Source organism: Leptosomus discolor, chromosome 3 (genome assembly GCF_034619465.1).
Source record: "Leptosomus discolor isolate bLepDis1 chromosome 3, bLepDis1.hap2, whole genome shotgun sequence".
Classification (NCBI taxonomy): domain Eukaryota; kingdom Metazoa; phylum Chordata; class Aves; order Leptosomiformes; family Leptosomidae; genus Leptosomus; species Leptosomus discolor.
The window spans coordinates 8,803,326-8,820,308 of NC_141393.1; the positions used below are offsets into that span (position 1 = coordinate 8,803,326).

At 43.4% G+C, this 16,983-nt stretch overlaps 1 protein-coding gene across 3 annotated transcripts in view; it reads left to right on the top strand.

Moving 5' to 3' along the window:
• The first annotated feature begins 704 nt into the window (after positions 1-704).
• The window catches only part of BRF1 (BRF1 general transcription factor IIIB subunit), a 171,026-nt gene continuing 154,747 nt past the window's right edge, over positions 705-16,983 (top strand). For 2 of the 3 annotated variants that reach the window (XM_086463613.1, XM_086463611.1), the window contains exons 1-2: positions 705-891; positions 14,652-14,732. In XM_086463613.1, coding sequence (XP_086319739.1) covers positions 705-891; positions 14,652-14,732 — 268 coding nt within the window. The remainder of the gene's footprint in view (positions 892-14,651; positions 14,733-16,983) is intronic. The other variant, XM_086463614.1, reaches the window with a different exon arrangement.

Here is a 16,983-nt window from a genome sequence, read left to right on the forward strand (position 1 = left end):
CACCACTGTCAGCAGAACACTTTAAAATGGAGGAATGCAAATATAACGCTACTTTTGGGAGCCGGGCCCGCAGCTGCTCCTCGAGAAGCACCTCCAGAATCATCCCGGTTTCCCCCAAATCTGACTGGCAAAGCGCCTTCCCCCCAGCGCCGCCTCAGGGGCCCGCCTGCCGCTGCCCGGGCCGCGGTTCAGCGACGGCCGTCCCCGCCCCAGGGGGGCAGCGAGGGCCCAGCGGGCCGGAGCTCCCCGTCCGGCTTTGGGTCGCCCCAAGCCGTCGGGCCCCGCTCCGGCGGCCGGTCTGGCCTCCTTAACCGGACTCCTCCCCCGCGTCAGAGCCACGCTCGGAGCGCTGGAGGCCAGGCGTGGCTCGCAGTCGCTTATTTGGGGGTGGAGAAGGGAACCCCCGAGGGGCAGAGGGGCGCTGGGGCCTCCCGCGGTGAGGGGAGCACGGGGCACCCACCGCACGCCGCGGGCGGGGAGGAAGGGGCCGCCGCGGAGGTGCGGGGAGCGGCAGGCGAAGTCTCGCGAGAGCGCGCGGGGGCGGCCGCCGCCGCGCTCCTCCCGCTGCCGGTACCGGCGAGCGAGGCCTGCGCCGAGGCCGAGGCCGCGCTGCGCCGCGGTTAGCGGCGGGAAGGAGGAGGCGGCGGCGGCGGCGGCGGCGACGGGCCGGCCGGGGCCTGGCCCAGGCCGGGGCGCTGGGCAAGATGCCGGGCGGACGGGTGTGCGCAGCCTGCGGCTGCTCGGAGATCGAGGTGGACGCGGCGCGCGGGGACGCGGTGTGCACGGGCTGCGGCTCGGTGCTGGAGGACAACATCATCGTCTCCGAGGTGCAGTTCGTGGAGAACAGCGGCGGCGGCTCCTCCGCCGTGGGGCAGTTCGTGTCGCTGGACGGTGAGCGCCGCCGGGCCGGGGCGGGGCGGGGCGGGGCACACGTGCGCCGGGCTGGGGGAGCGGGGCGGGGGGCGAGAAGTGCTGGGGGACAGTGTGGGGGACGAGGGTGCTGGGGGACAGGGGACAATGTGAGGGGCGAGGGTGCTGGGGGACAGGGCACTGTGCGTGGGGAGAGGTGCTGGGGGGACAAGGGACAGTGCGTGGGGAGAGGGTGCTGGGGGGACAAGGGACAGTGCGTGGGGAGAGGTGCTGGGGGACAAGGGGCATTGCATGGGTAGAGTGTGCTGGAAGGAGTATGGAGGACAGGGATATTGCATGGGGCTGAGGGTGCTGCGCCAGAGGGTAGGGTTACAGGGATGGTGCATGGGGGAGTGGGTACGAGGGGGTGAGGACAAGGTGTAGGGAAAAGGGTGCTGGTCAAAGGGGGACAGGGTTGTTTCGTGGGGGACAGGGTGCTATGCAAAGGGGTGTGGGGGACAGAGCGTTTGGAGAAGAGTGTTGTGCAAAGGAGGGGCAGGGATGGTGCCTGTGGGAGCTAGCGCTGCACAAGATGGAAATGGGAGATAGTGCATGGGGTGGGAGGGCAGCATGGTGTGCAAGGTGAGACAGAAGTGGGGTGGGTGTGAGGCTGGAATGAATGGGGAAAAAGCTGTGCAAGATGTGAGAGCTGTTCTGTGTGTAATGGAACTAAGTGTATGAGGGACTGGAGCTCTGGATGGTGTGGGGTGGGTGCATGAGGGAAGGTTTGCAGCTCTGTGTGGAAGGACTTGCTGCACAAGGAACGGGGAGGTATATAGATTATTTGGGGTAGAGACAGGAGAGTTGGGTGTTTGGGTAGAGGGAGTAGGTGGAGGCACAGAGGCAGTGTGATGGAGGAGGAAGAGGCTGGAAGTGAAGGGTCAAGACTCTCCTTCTGTAAATAGATGGCTTGGGGGTGTGTGTGAATTCCTGGAGGATAAGGCCTGTATTCCTGAAAAAAGGCTACCTGAAGAGGACATAGAGTTTGGAGAGAATGAAAATGAGTGTGGGGAATGTGTATAAGGAGAAAGAAACATAAGCAAGAAGCATGGGAAGGAGCTTAGCAGTGAAAAAAGAAGGACTGATAGATTGTATGGCTGTAGGGAAGAAAGAGGATTTCTGGTGGAGAGGGCAGCACTGCATATTGGAGTTTGGAAGTTTACTGTGGACTAGGATTTGTCTGATACCATTCCTGTCTTCCAACTCAGGGTGCCGGTGTTACTTTTTTTTATAGCTTATGAGCAGCTCTTGTATTCTTCACTTTTTCCTGTAGTGATGTGGAGACTACATATTTAAGGGCTTATACTGCTTTTTCCCTCCCACCCAAAATTATGCAGGACAGATGGCATGCAAGCAAGAGCTCATTTTGGGATGGATTTATCCTACAAAAAAAAAAATTACAATGAAAAGAGAGAAGTGCACCATACTGAGGCTTTTTCTTCTGAATGAATGAATTGCACAGTAGTTCCCCAAGTTCCTTTAAGGGACTTTTTCCCTTTTGTACAAGTCCTGAGATGCTGTTGTTGGCTGATCTTTTTTGATGAATAGTACATTAATTCCTTGATCTTGTATAGCTAGTTACCTGTCGTATGTTACTCTAAAAAACAGTTCTAGCACCTATGAAGACAGATAAGCACCATGAAGATAGGTGGGTGTGTAAAAGTGAAAATGTATCAGGAGCCCATTCTAGCGTGTTTGTGGTGGCTTTATCTCGCTGGCACAAGATGTGGTTGCAGGGCCTTCACTGCGTGTTCATACTGTGATCTTCTAGCTAGTCCCCATGTGCATTAATGTATATATTTTGGTAAAGTGTTGTTTGTGGAAACAATAGAACAGGACTTTCAAAACAATGTTGTTGGTAGGTTTGGTAACTTACTGCAAGAATGAGTGCAGGCCCTGTTTCACACAGTGAATGTTTTACGGAATTTGGATATGAGTGGTTTATGCTGGTATAATTCTTTATGTACCCCAAAAGATGCTTCTGTTGTGAATAATTTTTTTTGCTTGACTTCAACTGGGCGATGGAAGCTAATCTGAAAAGATGTATTTGTGCTGCAGTAACACTGTCTTCATGATGTGTGCTTGTCTATTATGCTTGTATGACACTGATTTAAGTCCTTGGGAATGGGGAGAAAAGTCCTTTCCTGTGTGCAAGATAGAATTTGTATCTCTGAGTGTTGTGCTGGCTGGAGAATTTCCAATGGAACGTACATTTCTTTTAAGTCAGAAAACATGTACTTGCTGAAAGCAACATTTTCTGGTAAGCTATAGCTTTCAGTGACTTCTGGGTATGTAAGCAGGTTTCTATCGAAGTTACCTGTTTTTAACGCTTTTTTCTGACAACTTTGTCAGCTCTTTAGGTCTGTGGCTCTGAGGGATCCCCTGTGTATGAAATGCCTTGGGCTGAGGCTCCTCAAACCGCAGTCTGGTGTTCATGGGAAACCCTAATGTATGGAGGGTTTGAAGTGTCAGAGGTGCATGGACTACTGTTTTTGAGACCCTGGCTCTTGGTCGGTAGGGCTGGGTGACTCAGGGATTGTTGTCTAGGTTTTGCAAAGTATGAGGGCTGTCGGTTCTCTGTAGCAGAGCCAGGAGTTGAATGGGGCTCTTGGTGTTTATGGAGTTCAGAGCTCCTGGTTGTGCAACAATATTCCCCAAACCCTTTCAAGATCCACGAGGGCTTCTATTTGTGTGCTAATATGTGTTGAATGGTGTTAGATGCCTTTATTCGTAGTTTATTTTCATCTTCATCATAAAGAAGCAAGAGGGAGTGGAAAGCACTGAGATACTGTTAGTGACTTCTCTTTGGTACATCTAGCAAAACCTTTTATTTTGCCAAGCTGTTTGTTAAGGATTCAGAACCTTGCATTTGTTTGCTGAAGGAGGAAGAGTCCTGCACTTCTCTATATTAATACAAAGTGGCCTGTCTAGATCATGCCAAGTTCTTGCTAATAAGCCCAGTAACCTCACTATAAAATATGGGAAGTCCCTTCTTTTGTTCTCTCAGGGTTGGAAGAAGGTGCAAGATAGCAGTTGAATTTTCCCAGGCAGCATTTACATTCAGCTATCAATGTGCTTAGTGTAGGAAGCCACAGCCTCAATGCTGGTGCCTTTCACGGGGAAGTTTGGTGTAGCCAGTGTTTTGCAAGTGTGTGAGTCTCTTTCTTTCCACTATTTTGAACAGTTTTAACAACTGAGCATTAGTGTGCTGAGAAAGTGTGGGCTTGTGCTTGAATAGGACTGAAAGATCTTGCTTTGCTACTGTAGCAAGGGTTGGGGAAGTGCAGGCTGGTAAGTCTGTGGGGCAAAAGGGCAGGTGAATATGGGAGAAGAATATTTTTTGGCAAAGTGAAGGCATGCCTTGTGGATCTTTTGGATCTTTCTGAAGAAGTTAGTAAGTGGACAGAGCAGATTATTGGATTTGCAAAAGGAGGTCAGCAAGATCCTTCATCAGAAGCTTTTAAAGAATCTGAGCTGTCATGGGTAAGGGAAGATCCTTACAGAGCAGAGTAACTACTCAAGTTATGAGAAACAGACTAGAAATAAACAATAAGTCTCTTGAAGGAGGTGCCAGAGAAGTTCCATAGAATCTGGGCTGATGATCTAGAAAACAGGTGAATGATGAATTAATGAGGTTTGCTGGCAACACTGAATTATTTGGGGTAGTAAAGGCTGTAGAAGGACCTGTTGCTCTGGGTAGTAGGATAGCAGATGGGATCGAGAGTTGCAGTGAGAGTTAAGATTGTCCCTTTCTTCCACATGTGGGATGGTAAGCATCTGGACTGGCTAGTATAACTTGGGAAGGAGATCCCTAGGTCTTAATGGATAGCTGTGTAAAAACATTTAGCCCAGTGTTCATTCGCAGTACACAAAAACAGAGTGACGAGGGGAATGTTAGAAGTTATCAGGAAAAGAGTATGTCAGCATATACATACACTGTTACATATCCACAGCACTGTCTGCAACTTAAATACTGTCTGCGGTTCTGGTGTCTTTCTCTTTTCTTCCCCCTCCTCAAGAAAACCTCTAATAGAAATAGAAAAGATACAGAGAGGAAGATGAGGTGATCAAGAGGAGCGCTTCCTGAAGAGCTTCTCAGTTAGAATGACTGAATAGGCTCAGCCTCTTCAGGCTGGAAAAGAGATGATTGAATGGGGACGTAGTAGAGGTCTGTAAGTACAAGTAGAATAACATGGCAAGGATGAGCAATTGTTCGGTATCACATAATGCAAGAGCTAGGGAGCGCTGAGAAAACTAGCAGGTTATTTTAAAGGTAGCAAGTAGGAGGTTCAGAAGCATTAGGAGTTTTTGGTTTGTTTTGTTTTGTTCAGCAAAAACATTAATTAAATTCTGAATCTTAAGTTGTGGATGTTAGAAGTTTGCATGAGTTAAAAAATGATTGGGCAAACAGAACGAAAATGTGTCCCGGCCATTAAAAAAAACCAAACCTATTTCTGGCTCAGGAAGTCCTTGAGCCACAGAGCTCTAGACTCTGGGAGACTGAGAAGTACCGCGACAAGCTTTCCTCCTATGTTTTGTGTTCATTTGTAGGCATGTATATAAATGGACTTTACTATTCAGTGGTAGGATGCTGGACTAGATGGTCCTTCGTCTGACTTGGCACAGCTGTTCTTTTCAGTCTTCAGAGGAGGGTCATATTCTTTGAGCTCTGCAAAGATGCTTTTGAGGTTTTTGCCCATTCTTGTAAAACTGGCCCAAGAATTGGGCAGCTATGGTTTTGCAGGATAAAGTGTAGGTGTCACTGGATATTAATGCTGTGTTTGTGGGGTTTTTTCATCTTGTGTTTTGGGAAGTGGTGAGCACAAAACTCTGACTTTGACAGTTATATAGGTATGCTCTCTTCTGAAAATGCTTAGCTAATTCTTCTGATCTCCTTGCGAGAAGTTGGTAGTAGAGATATTTACAACTGTGGGAGTCTGTGATAAGATGTCCATAAATCCAGAGTGCAAGGCAAACATTTATTCAGAGTGAGGTTTATGAATTTGCGTATGCAGTACTTTGTAGTAAGGACCTTGGGATCTTCTCTGATGGTAGTTGGGGCATATAAAAGGAGATAGTGTGCTTATATAAAGATGCAAAGAGAGAGCTAGGCCATCCCAGTCCTGATGAGATGCCCTTTGGAAATGGGCATGACCTGTCTGTCTCAGCATAACACTGATTCTCTTCGTTGCCTTGGTCTTCATGGAAATGGAGGATATGACTGCTTAATCCCACAATTCTTATTAACGCTGCTTGTCTTGGGGAGTGACAAGTCATCTCTTCTTGTGAGGTACCTGTCGCTTGCTGGGTCATGAGCTGGTAAGTTCTTTCACTAGCAAGTGCTTTGGAAGGGGACTTTTCCATTGAGGTAGGAAAGTCCTCACAAAGCAGAAACTAGTGAAGGCTTTGATAGGCACCATACTGGTGCAGTTAATTATAAATCCTAGTTCTATTGCAAGTGGTCACAACCAGGTGGGAGTCTAGCTTGAGGCTTAACCCTGGACCTGTTACACTCTTGAAGCTTGTGAAGGCCATGTGTGGAAAGTGAGTTTCTGAGCCTGACTGATTTGACCCTGGAAAAGTCTCCAGATACTAGGGGGAAAGAGTTGTCATGCCCATTTGAGCTCCAGGAAACGTTGTTTGCACAGAAAATGAGGCATGTGCTTTTTGTAGCTGGAGTCTAATTTTGAAGAATAACTGTTCACATCATAATTGATAGCCAGTTCAGACTATCTCAGACCAGCCAAAAGAGGTTGCTCTCTGTGGCTTCATGTCAAATTTGGGGAGCATTTGAATGAAAATTCCTCATTCTGCTAACTGGAGTGAATGCATCTTGCTTTTTTTTTTTTTTTTGTTCTCCTTACCTATGTTCTTAACAGACCTCTATTGATCATAACATTTGAATGCATCCCAGCATGAAGTACAGCGAAACAGGGTCTAAGAGTGAGCTACATTTCTCCCTCTCCATTATACTGTAATTGCATCCTGGAAAATGGAGTTCCACTGAGCCCATCTCCAGTCTGTGTTGGTTTTACGGCACCTGCCTCTGCAAATAGCGAGTTGTGAGTCGTGCGCTGCATTTGAAGGCAGAAAATTTTCTGATCATTCTTTCACTGTGTCTGCGTGGGAGTCCCCTGTCTTGTGGTAGTTGTTGGGAGAAACTGTTTCCACAGGTAGTTTCCCTGAGGCTGACTGATTATGAAGCTGATGAGAGTGAGGGGAGGAAAGCTCAACATGGTGCAAAAACTGATAGTCCAGATCTCTCATCATGTTTTTTTTTTAAAAAAGCTGAGAAGTGGAAGTCTAGGGCTTCAATCTGTCACTAATCAGAGGAGAAGAAAACAGTCCCGTCTGAGAGAGCTGATGTGCAGGCAGCGCAGTGGCAAGCTGCAAGACTCAGCTGAGAAAATACAGCACGAGAAAAGGGCACTGCAAGGCGTACTGAGCTTGTGATCCTGAACATACTGTGTCTGGGGAAGCTCAACTTCCTTTGTTTTAGAAATCGCCTTTAAATGCTAGGTAGTAAGTTGAGAAAAATAGCACCTGATCAGCTTCTTGGGCACAAGCCTTAAGGCAGTCTGGAAACCTGCCCTTTAGGAATGTCGGGGATCTCTCTGTGTGCTTGGTCCAGTGGCAGGAGAGCTGCCTGCTTTACCAGGCACTGCTGGCCCTTGCTGTCCCTGACCAGCTTCTCCCTGGGGCTCCCCCAACCCTGTCCGTGGCCCCAAACCCCACATCAGACCCCTGGGGGCATCAGCACCTGCCCCAGCAATGCCACATCAGGGCTGGCTTGGAGATCAGACCTCCCTGCAGCCCTGTCCTGCCCAGTTATGGGCCCCGCCGAGCCAGGCCCATGTCCTGGCCTCAGCCCATCCCTATGGCCCTGCCTGGCCATCCCAGGGATGTGTCTGACCCTGGTTCCCCTTGCTGGGCCTGATCCTGACCCCCACATACAGGCTGACATCCCGCCTGGCCTTGGCCCATCCCTGGACCTGATGCCCTGGGCTGTGGCTGCCCCTCTCCTGCTACAAAGTTCAGGGTCACATCTCTAGTAAAAAATTAAATCAGAATTATTTTTCAGAAGCTTTTAGCTAGCTCTTACTTAGCGTGTGTCTTCCCCAACCAGCTGCCTATTTTTATAAAACTGACAGAAACCTCGTAGTTTTGAGACCTCTGTCCCCCTCTCAGGTTTGTTTGAAAGGGGGCAGAGAGAGGAGAGGGGGGGGCAGAGAGAGGAGAGGGGCAGGCAGCGCTGCTGTGTGCACTGTTTTCCCTGGGGAAACCAGGGTAGAAAATGGAGGTTAGCATGATGAAATGCAGGGTCTGTAGTCTGAGGCAACAGAGCTGTGGGATGGAGAGGACAAGTTGGTCGAGCTAGGGGCATTTCTCAACTCCAGATAAGACCTACAGGGTACTACTTCAGTAGGAGGGTTATGGAGCGATTGTAGGCTGGTTGCCGAAGTGGGATTCTTGCCTCCCAGGACTTGCCCTGCCTTTGGGATCGCAGGTGAATGTACATCACTGGTGTGTCTGTGTGAGATTGAACAGTGTGACTGTCTTGAATTAGCTGTACTGTTTTGTGGTCGATTGCTTGGAATTTCTATTTGTTTTGGTGGCTTTTGATTAAAAATACGTAATAAAATTAGTAATGCATATTCTCTTTGAATGCTAGGTTGGCATTTGTTATTTGAGATTTACAATAACTGGTGTGAGTTAAAGTCTTTGAACTTACTTTTACATAGTGACTAGGCCAGGAGGTTTTAGGGTGGTGATGGTTATACAGAAGTAGTGATAGAAATGGGAGGCTGCAAGGGGCATTGACAGCATTGTTCCAACTTCAACACTGAGTCAGGATCACATAGAGCTCATGGCTCTTGTGCAGCGTACGTACATTATGACTCTCCATCTCCAAATGTACAAAGATACTTATTTGAGGCTGGTGGGAAGAATGCTGCTTGTGGAAAGGTTTGTCCTTGGTTTGGCTCATAGGGAGAAAGGAAAGTTTTGAACTAGTAGCTCTTAGTACACCAACAAGTGTTTGTTAAAACTTCTGGTGTAGGATGCTCCACAACATCTGTAAATAGGCTGTTTCAAATATTACAATATCAAGGAAAAGTTTCTTCCTGCTCACACAATTATTTTTTTTTTGCTGGAAGCAAATTATAAGCAACTTACTGCAGTGACCCATTTGCTTTGCCATAAGTGTTGCACGTGTCCCCTTACTCTGCAGTGTCCCTATCTAATGTAGCTTACCCTTACCCTTTAGTAAAGCTGTGGTATGCTCATTTTTTCAGGTGTGCGCCTATGGAAGCTTACTGAAAAGTTTTGTATGAGCTACATTGACCTCAAGCCTGGAACTTGACTGGTGTTTGCATTGGTCAAAGTATTTCAGTCTTTTGGGGTTTGTGGAAATGGAAAGTTATGGTCAGCGAACTGGAAAGAAGAGAGGGACTAGATACAGGGAGGAAAAGCTTTCATAAAATCTAAGCTAAGCTTACTAGCAATTCATCTTCTATGCCCTTTTTTGCTCTGGGACTTCGTAAGGTGGACGATTACTGCTACAGTGAGTGCTAGTGAGAGAGTTGGTAAAGAGGATGAACTCTTTATTTGTATCAGATTCTGTGTTTTCGTGTAGTCAGTTGTTACGTACAATAAAGGATTCTTCTGTATTTTTCAGTATTACAAAAGTAAAAGGAGTAGGGGTTTTCTTTTTACTTGATAGTTGTTCATTGGTTTCCATGTAGGATATATTGATAGACCAAATCCTGACATAAGATATTTCATACAGTGCAGCCTCAAACAGTCCTGAAGTGGGTTCCACCAGTAATACACACACTAAACTTGAAATGAAAACACTGGATACTGAAAAGTGAAAATAATGTTAATATCAGCAAAATTCCTCTTACTTGTGGTCCAGATTTTTAGAGATGACACTAATTCACAGTTAATTTTAAATTACGTAGAGTGGTCATGATGGAATTTGCAACACAGAAGAAAGTATGGATATGCTAGATTTGCAGACCTTTTTAGGGAACCCTGAAAAGTATTTAGCGGTTATATTTTGTTCTAGGTTTTCTCATTACAAAACTAATTCATAATCATGTTGTGTTGAGAAGGAAAAGGAAACTTGCATCTACTTTATGCAAAACATAATTATCCGCTATATGTTTTAGTAAGATGAACTTGAATCAATTTTTGCTTCTCCTGAGATCCTCCAGGTGGCAATCTTGCATCACAGTTAAGTGTATAGTGGTTTTTTTTTTGGTTTGTTTTTTGGTTGTTTTGTTTTTTTTTTTCTGGTATTGAGTCTTTTATATGCTGTTCTTGTGATGGCAACACATGCTTGCTTGAAGTGCTGCAGAGTATACGGCTGTCAGTTGTGAAAATGCTGAATCGTGCATGTAACTTGGACACAGACTCGTTTCATAGACTTGTGCAGCCCTAAACTTGGATGTGGTGGACACAACAGTATATTTACCTCTTCAGTTGGTAGTTATGAAAATAAGCCCATAGATAGCTAGCTATGCTGGAGTAGATTTAAAGTTTGCCTATGTAAGTTTATTCAGCAGTACCATTTCAGCAGTCTGTGGTGCGTGCAGATCTGTTAACTCCCCTGTGAAAATGACTGAGAAAAGAATTATTTCAATTGCAGACTTCAGTAGTTCTGTGCATTTGGAAAACTTTAATCATCATTTTGCTATTGTAGGCATGAATTGTAATGGGACACTTACTTACTCTCCTTTTGACTTTGATAGTCTAACTTAAGTAGGTAGGTCATTAATTTTTATATATTAGATTATCCAGTCTACCTTGATTATGAAACCATTGGTGTGATGCAGTCTGCATTCTTTACAAGACCCAGATTTTATGCTGGGTCTGTAAATACGTGTTTTTTAAATTGAAGGTTTTTCTCCTACCTTGTCCTGAAGAAAGGGCTGGTGTTTTTTGGTTTTAATTTCACAGGGAAGGATTTTGGTAGGACTCGTCATGTCAAATAGCAGATACACTTCAGTTCAGGTTGCAAGCAGCTTCATTCCCTGTCTTCACTTGCTCATTTGTGTAGAGGACACAAAATCCATAACACTGGGACTGAATCTGTTTCTTCTCCAGGTGTTGAATCTGAAATTCAGCATGTCACTAGCTCTCAGAAAAGTGCCCTTTAAGCTGCAGGTGCCCAAGTGGCTGCTCTTTGCCCTGTCTGTATGGAGGGATGTGATAATCACTGTTCCTACTGTTGGTCGTCTTTTTTGTTGCTCTTCAAGGTTACCACAGACTTCAAACTTTCTTTGCTCCTTTTACTGCTCGAGGAACATTTTTGTAGAGAAGCAGAGTGATGTGACTTCCTTCGTTAGTGAGTCAGTGGAGCAAAACAGAAACAGCCAAGGTGCCTGGGTCTGACCCTGCACAGGGCAGCTGTGCCCCAGGCTGTGCTGCAAGGAGTAGATGTGGGGACAGCTGCTCCTGGCTGCTTGAGGGACAATCACTGTAGTTCAGCACTTGAGTAATGCGGGGTTGTGGGCTGGGTCTGGACCTGTGTGAGCTTTGATGGAGTATCATCAGTTTTCCAGGTGTATGATCTCTTGCATCTTCAATTCTCTTCTTTTGATGTCTCGGGGCACTGTAGCCCACTGAGAGGACGACAAAAAGATTGAGTAGCTGTACTTTTGTGCTGCCTAACACATATCTCCACACCTTTTGTTGTCCAAAAGTTCATGTAAACGTCCAAAGCTAACTTGAAGAGGAGAGGAGGCTTCAGTTACGCAAAGCTGAGAATCTGAGTTAGTTTGTAAAAAAAAAAAATCAGTAGGTGATAATGTACCTTGGGAGGAGCCACCTCATGAAGGGTGGGTGTTTGAGTTGGCTTAGGGAAATGTTAGTGTTAATGTTGAAGACTTGGCAGGCAATATTTGAAGACACAAAATACTTCTTGGATATATTTTTGTGTATTTTGAGAGCTGAATGTGAAAAACCAAAAGCCTGTTTAATTCGCTTTTGAAGTTGTAGAAGGAAAAATGGAAAAGGTCAAGAAATGTAAAAATTTCAGTTAAGCTGGGATGTTAATTTGGTTGTGCCTAGTGATTGCTGTTCCTTTCCTTTGTACTTTTTAAATGACTAGCTTTGTAGGGATTTTTGTCTTTAAATGAATTTGATGATTTCACAGTTTTCTTTTTTTAAGAGTTTATCTTTTTATTACCCAGCTGAACAGTTACGTTAATGAGTTTGGTTTGCATTCTGCTTGTAAAGATTAAAGCTGATGGTGAGACTTCATAGTCAATGGCGATATTAGTTTGCAGTTCTGAGAGTGTAAGTGCTCAACAGACTAGTTTTCTGTCAGTTTTCAAAGCCAAATGCTAATTAGAGATGTACAGTCTTTCCAGTTATCTGGCTGAGAAATGGGCCATTCTGATAGCAGAATTTGTCTTTCACATAGCTCTGCTAGTATCTGCTGCAGACTGTATAGCTTGGAAGGAAACTACTTTTATGTTCAACGTTATGTCTTGATGTCTAATGAGGAAGAGTCTTAACAAAAACACTGAAATCTCAACTTAATTTTATTTGCTTGTGTTCTTTCTGGATTTTAGCTTCTAAGTAAGTTAAATTATTTTGTTAATAGGATTGTTTATTACCACTGTGAGATTGTTTTTGTGCAAGCTTTTCAGTAGTAACAGGGAAACCTGTAAAAGAGTAATGTAGCTGTTTTGACAATGATAGTCTATTCAACAGAGTTCAGTATTGTGGTGTATTCAAAGATAGAGGGGACTGAAAAGTGGAGCTTTTGTGGACAGGTGGGGGCAGTGGTGCTTTTGACGCAAGTGCTGGGTGAACCAGCCTGCCCTGCTGTTTGTTCCTGCTCCTGCCCTGCAGTTTATGGTCTCCTCCACTGCACTGATGCCTGAGTGTGTGCTCTCCTGCTGCAAATCAGACAAGTGAGGTAGCCTGTGGTTAAACCAAACCTTAAAGCAGCAGAAAAAGAAGGGTAGAAGGCAGAATTTCTGAAGTTAGATTTGCTACTGAAGAAAAGGAACATAAAACTATTGCCACTGTTGATTTATTTTTTACCAGGTAAACCATTCTGATTAAATGTACGCCAACAATGTTATGTGTACTAGGGTAGTTTGGTAATCTCTCTCTGTTTTGCCTCATTGGTTTGTTTTGGAGCATCTGGGGAAATATAAAACTGTCGCTATAAAAATGGCAAGGAGACATTGCAGTCTCTAATAGTCTGGAACAAATACAGAGTTGGGAGGATTTACCTCTATATCCAGTGGTATAGTGGTAAGTGAGGAGGTCACTATCAAATACTGTTCATTTCTAATTAGGATGTTGAGCTGAAGTACTTTACATGAGAGCTTCTGATTATTGTTTGTTGAAAGGATCTGTTAATGAAGTGACAGTGAAGTCAGTTTCTGTTGTGGATAGCACTGGAAACCTAATTTAAAGGTTGTATGGAAAATTAAGCTTCGAAGGCTTATAGAAAATAATTCTGCAGGAATATTAGCTTTTCTGTTTGTTGTTGTGTTTTGTTGGGTTTTTTTGTTTGTTTGTTTTCCCTCAATATAGATGTGCATTAAATGCAGCTGAGAGGAGACTAGTTACAAAGTCTAGGTCATAGCTTCTTATCACTTGTACCTGCTATGGAAATATCTTACTCAGGTGTGTAGGAGAAATGTCCTGAACTGCTTTCAAGGACACTTCACTCCTCTGTATGTTTCTATCCCAAAGCCATTCTAGTTTGTTCTAGAGAACTGGTGTGAGATGAGAAAACATAGCTACAAGGACGTGAGGAGAAACTGTAGGCATCGCAGGCAGCGATGACTTTTTTTTTCCTTATTCTGAAGAGCAGACTACTTGAATTAAGTAGAAGTCCAATTACTAACAAATTACTTGTTTTCAATCCTGTGCAATTTAGCTTTTTGGTCTCACTTGCTGTTAAGCTGATGGATTAGAATATCCTGCTTGAGGTAGCCTGATTGTTTTTTGAAAAACTTCCTGCTTTAGTGGAAGACTATTTCTGTCTTCAGTAGTTTAATGCCCTGTTCTGCAAGATTGGTTTGCATGAGTAGTTCCATTGACTCCCAGCGGACTCTGCATTCAGGCTTCTCAGCACTGGCACAGATGCATAAACCTGCCTCTAGTTTACGCTAATTTACAACTTGGGCTTATTTTGTCTCCAGCCTTTCAGGATGTGAAAGTAGCAGATCCAGACTTGCAGTTTTTGTAGCCCAAGTGTCATGGTGTGTGCCTAATGTTAAACTGAAGTTATTTTAAAGTACGTGTTATGTCTGTAGTAGCCAACACAGTCATTATTGAATGTTAAACATGTTTTATGTTCTGTAGTGCCAGTAATTAGCTATGAAAATTCTGTATTGAATATTCTTCAGACAAAAAATATTAACTAAGCAATTGTTCCATCATTTAATTTGAGAAGTATTTTACAGTATTGATTTCCATGTTCTGCCTAAAATAGGCATTGTGACATTTTTGTACTTTCTTTGGAGCTGAGATCAGGAGGGCTTTATGGAGCCATGTAATTCTTACGGTATCCCAAGGAAGAAATAAATTGCACGGGATTTGTACTCTGTCTTAAGCCCTTCAAGCACTTCTGTTGCCCTTCTTAATGTAATTTGGCATGTTGTAAATTATACAGATACTAAATATAGTGGCACAATAGATTTTCTTTTAGTATTTTAATTCATTTATTACATATGACATGTCTGGTTTGTTGTTTTTTTCCCTAATAGGTGCGGGCAAAACACCAACTTTAGGAGGAGGATTCCACGCCAATCTGGGAAAGGAGTCACGAGCACAAACTCTACAGAATGGTACTTGCAAGCTTTAGTCTTGTAGATATGACTTTTTAAATTTTAATTAATATAGTTGATTACAATTAATTTTTAGTTGTGAATCTGACCTCAAAACCTTGGCAGGCCACTCATCATTCAGTAGACAAGTCTGCCTAGTGCTGATTTTACCTTGTGCTCTCATTTGGTTGTTATACGTGATTTATGAGGTCAGGTAGCTGGCTGACAAAGGGTAATGGCACCTGACAATACTATCATAGTTCAAAAAGGGCTTTTTCAAGGTTGACATGCCCATTGCACCTTTTTATTATTGGTTAACCTGTTGTGGCTTTTTATTTTATCAGTTTTCAGGGTTCTTGAAATGCTTTATGAGTGTTTATTTTTAAGTATAATTGTTCAAATGCTTTTGTTTTTATTCAGTGTGTGAGCTAATGTGTATATTTATGCACACTTCATAGTAATCGTGCTTAATATATGACTGTTGAACAGAGAAAAATGGGAAAAAATATTCTCATTATGTCCTATACATTTTATTTGAGATCTGCATAATCTACACTCTTTAAAGAGAATGAATAAAACCAGCTTTTATTCCAGAAACGGAATGGCCTTCCAGTTTCAGTTGCTGTTACTTGTATCAATGGAAAGTTGTCATCATTTTTTGGCTACTTAATACTCTATTCTCATGACTCTTGGCGATGACAGCTGATGGACTGTCATATCAAAGACTCAGAAGCTGACATGTAATTAACCAAGGGATGGAGATGGGTTTTACTGGTATGATGCTCATTTTGGGGAGATATTTTAGATAAGGGTATTTTCCTAAATTAAAGTTTTATACTCGCAACTTAAACACAGAAAATCTTACCTGATACTATGCCTGCATAGGTATATAAAGGATAAAATTGATCTGATATTATATCTCCATAGGTATTGAAAAGTTAAGATTGATCTGTGTTGTTGAAATACAGCCAGATTTGCTTAACTCTACATTATTCAGTTGATTTATATACAGATTGTTTTAAATACAGAATGCTTTATTCAGCTGTTTGTACTGAACAGTACTGAGCCCTGCTTGTTTGGCAGAGTAAAGCTTAAGTTTCATGTGAGCTAGTTTCAGTGTTAGGGCCAAAGTTATTATCTTACACAGACATTTTAAAAACTCATAAAATGTGACCTGTATAAGCAGTGGAATAAAACCACTAGAATACCTTTTACATTTAGTGAGGTTTGTCTTTGGATGAAGGACTTTAATCAAAACTGTAATTTTACACAGGCTTTTCAAAAATAAATTGGCTTGTCGTGCATAAGGACTGCCCAGTTTCTTGTCTTTAATTGTAGAAAAGTAAAATGCTGAGGGGAGAAAACGCTGTCCTATTGCTTCTTGGAGCATTTGAATCCTTCAAAAGCCCTTTTGGTTATGCTGAAATGTAATCACAATTTAAAACAGTGTAGGCGTTCTTCTGGAATCTAAACATGGCTTCTTTCTTGGATGAGTGTTTGCTGGGGAATATGTCTGAGCATCTTCCTTCCCCACAGCTTTTATGCGTGGGGCTTGCCTAATTGCACACAATGATTCTGACTTGGCTAAAGTTGATCAGCATCATATCCAGGAAATTATAATTGCTTTAAATGAAATTATCTCCCCAACAGTTTTGAAACAGGAAAATAATTTTTCTTTTTACTATACCTGTCTGAGGCTCTTAGTGTGTTTTCTTCTCTCTCTTTTTTTTTTTTTTTTTTTGTGACTGTCCTTTATATAAGAAAAAAGTATTTGATCTTTGATTTCTGTAGCCACCCTGTATTTGTCACGCTGCTGGTCTGTTTCTGGGAAAGTTCTTTTCAATGAGTTAAGTGATGTTCTTGTTCAGTCCCAGGCATGACAACAGCAGCTGAAATTTCAGGTAGAGCAATTGGTGTTTGAAAGGCTTTTCTTTCTGCTGCTGTATAATGAGCTAATTGTCTGCTGCGTTTAATCACACTTTTAGCTTTATATAATTTTTAATTGCAAATTGAGCTATGGCAATGAACTTAAAATCTCGCCCTGTCACTGTATGCCCATGATCATGGCTTTTTTTTTTTTTTTTTTTTTTTTGTGAAATCATATTAAAATCCATTGTGTTTAGACTTGAAAGTGTAGCAAGGTAAATGAACTTACTGTATATACTTTAAAGAAAAAGTATGAGGTTGTTCATTGAGTGAAACTGAGGTGCACTGATAGTTGACCATATTGAAAAGGAACAGTTATCCTTGGAGTGCTATGCTGCCTGATCAG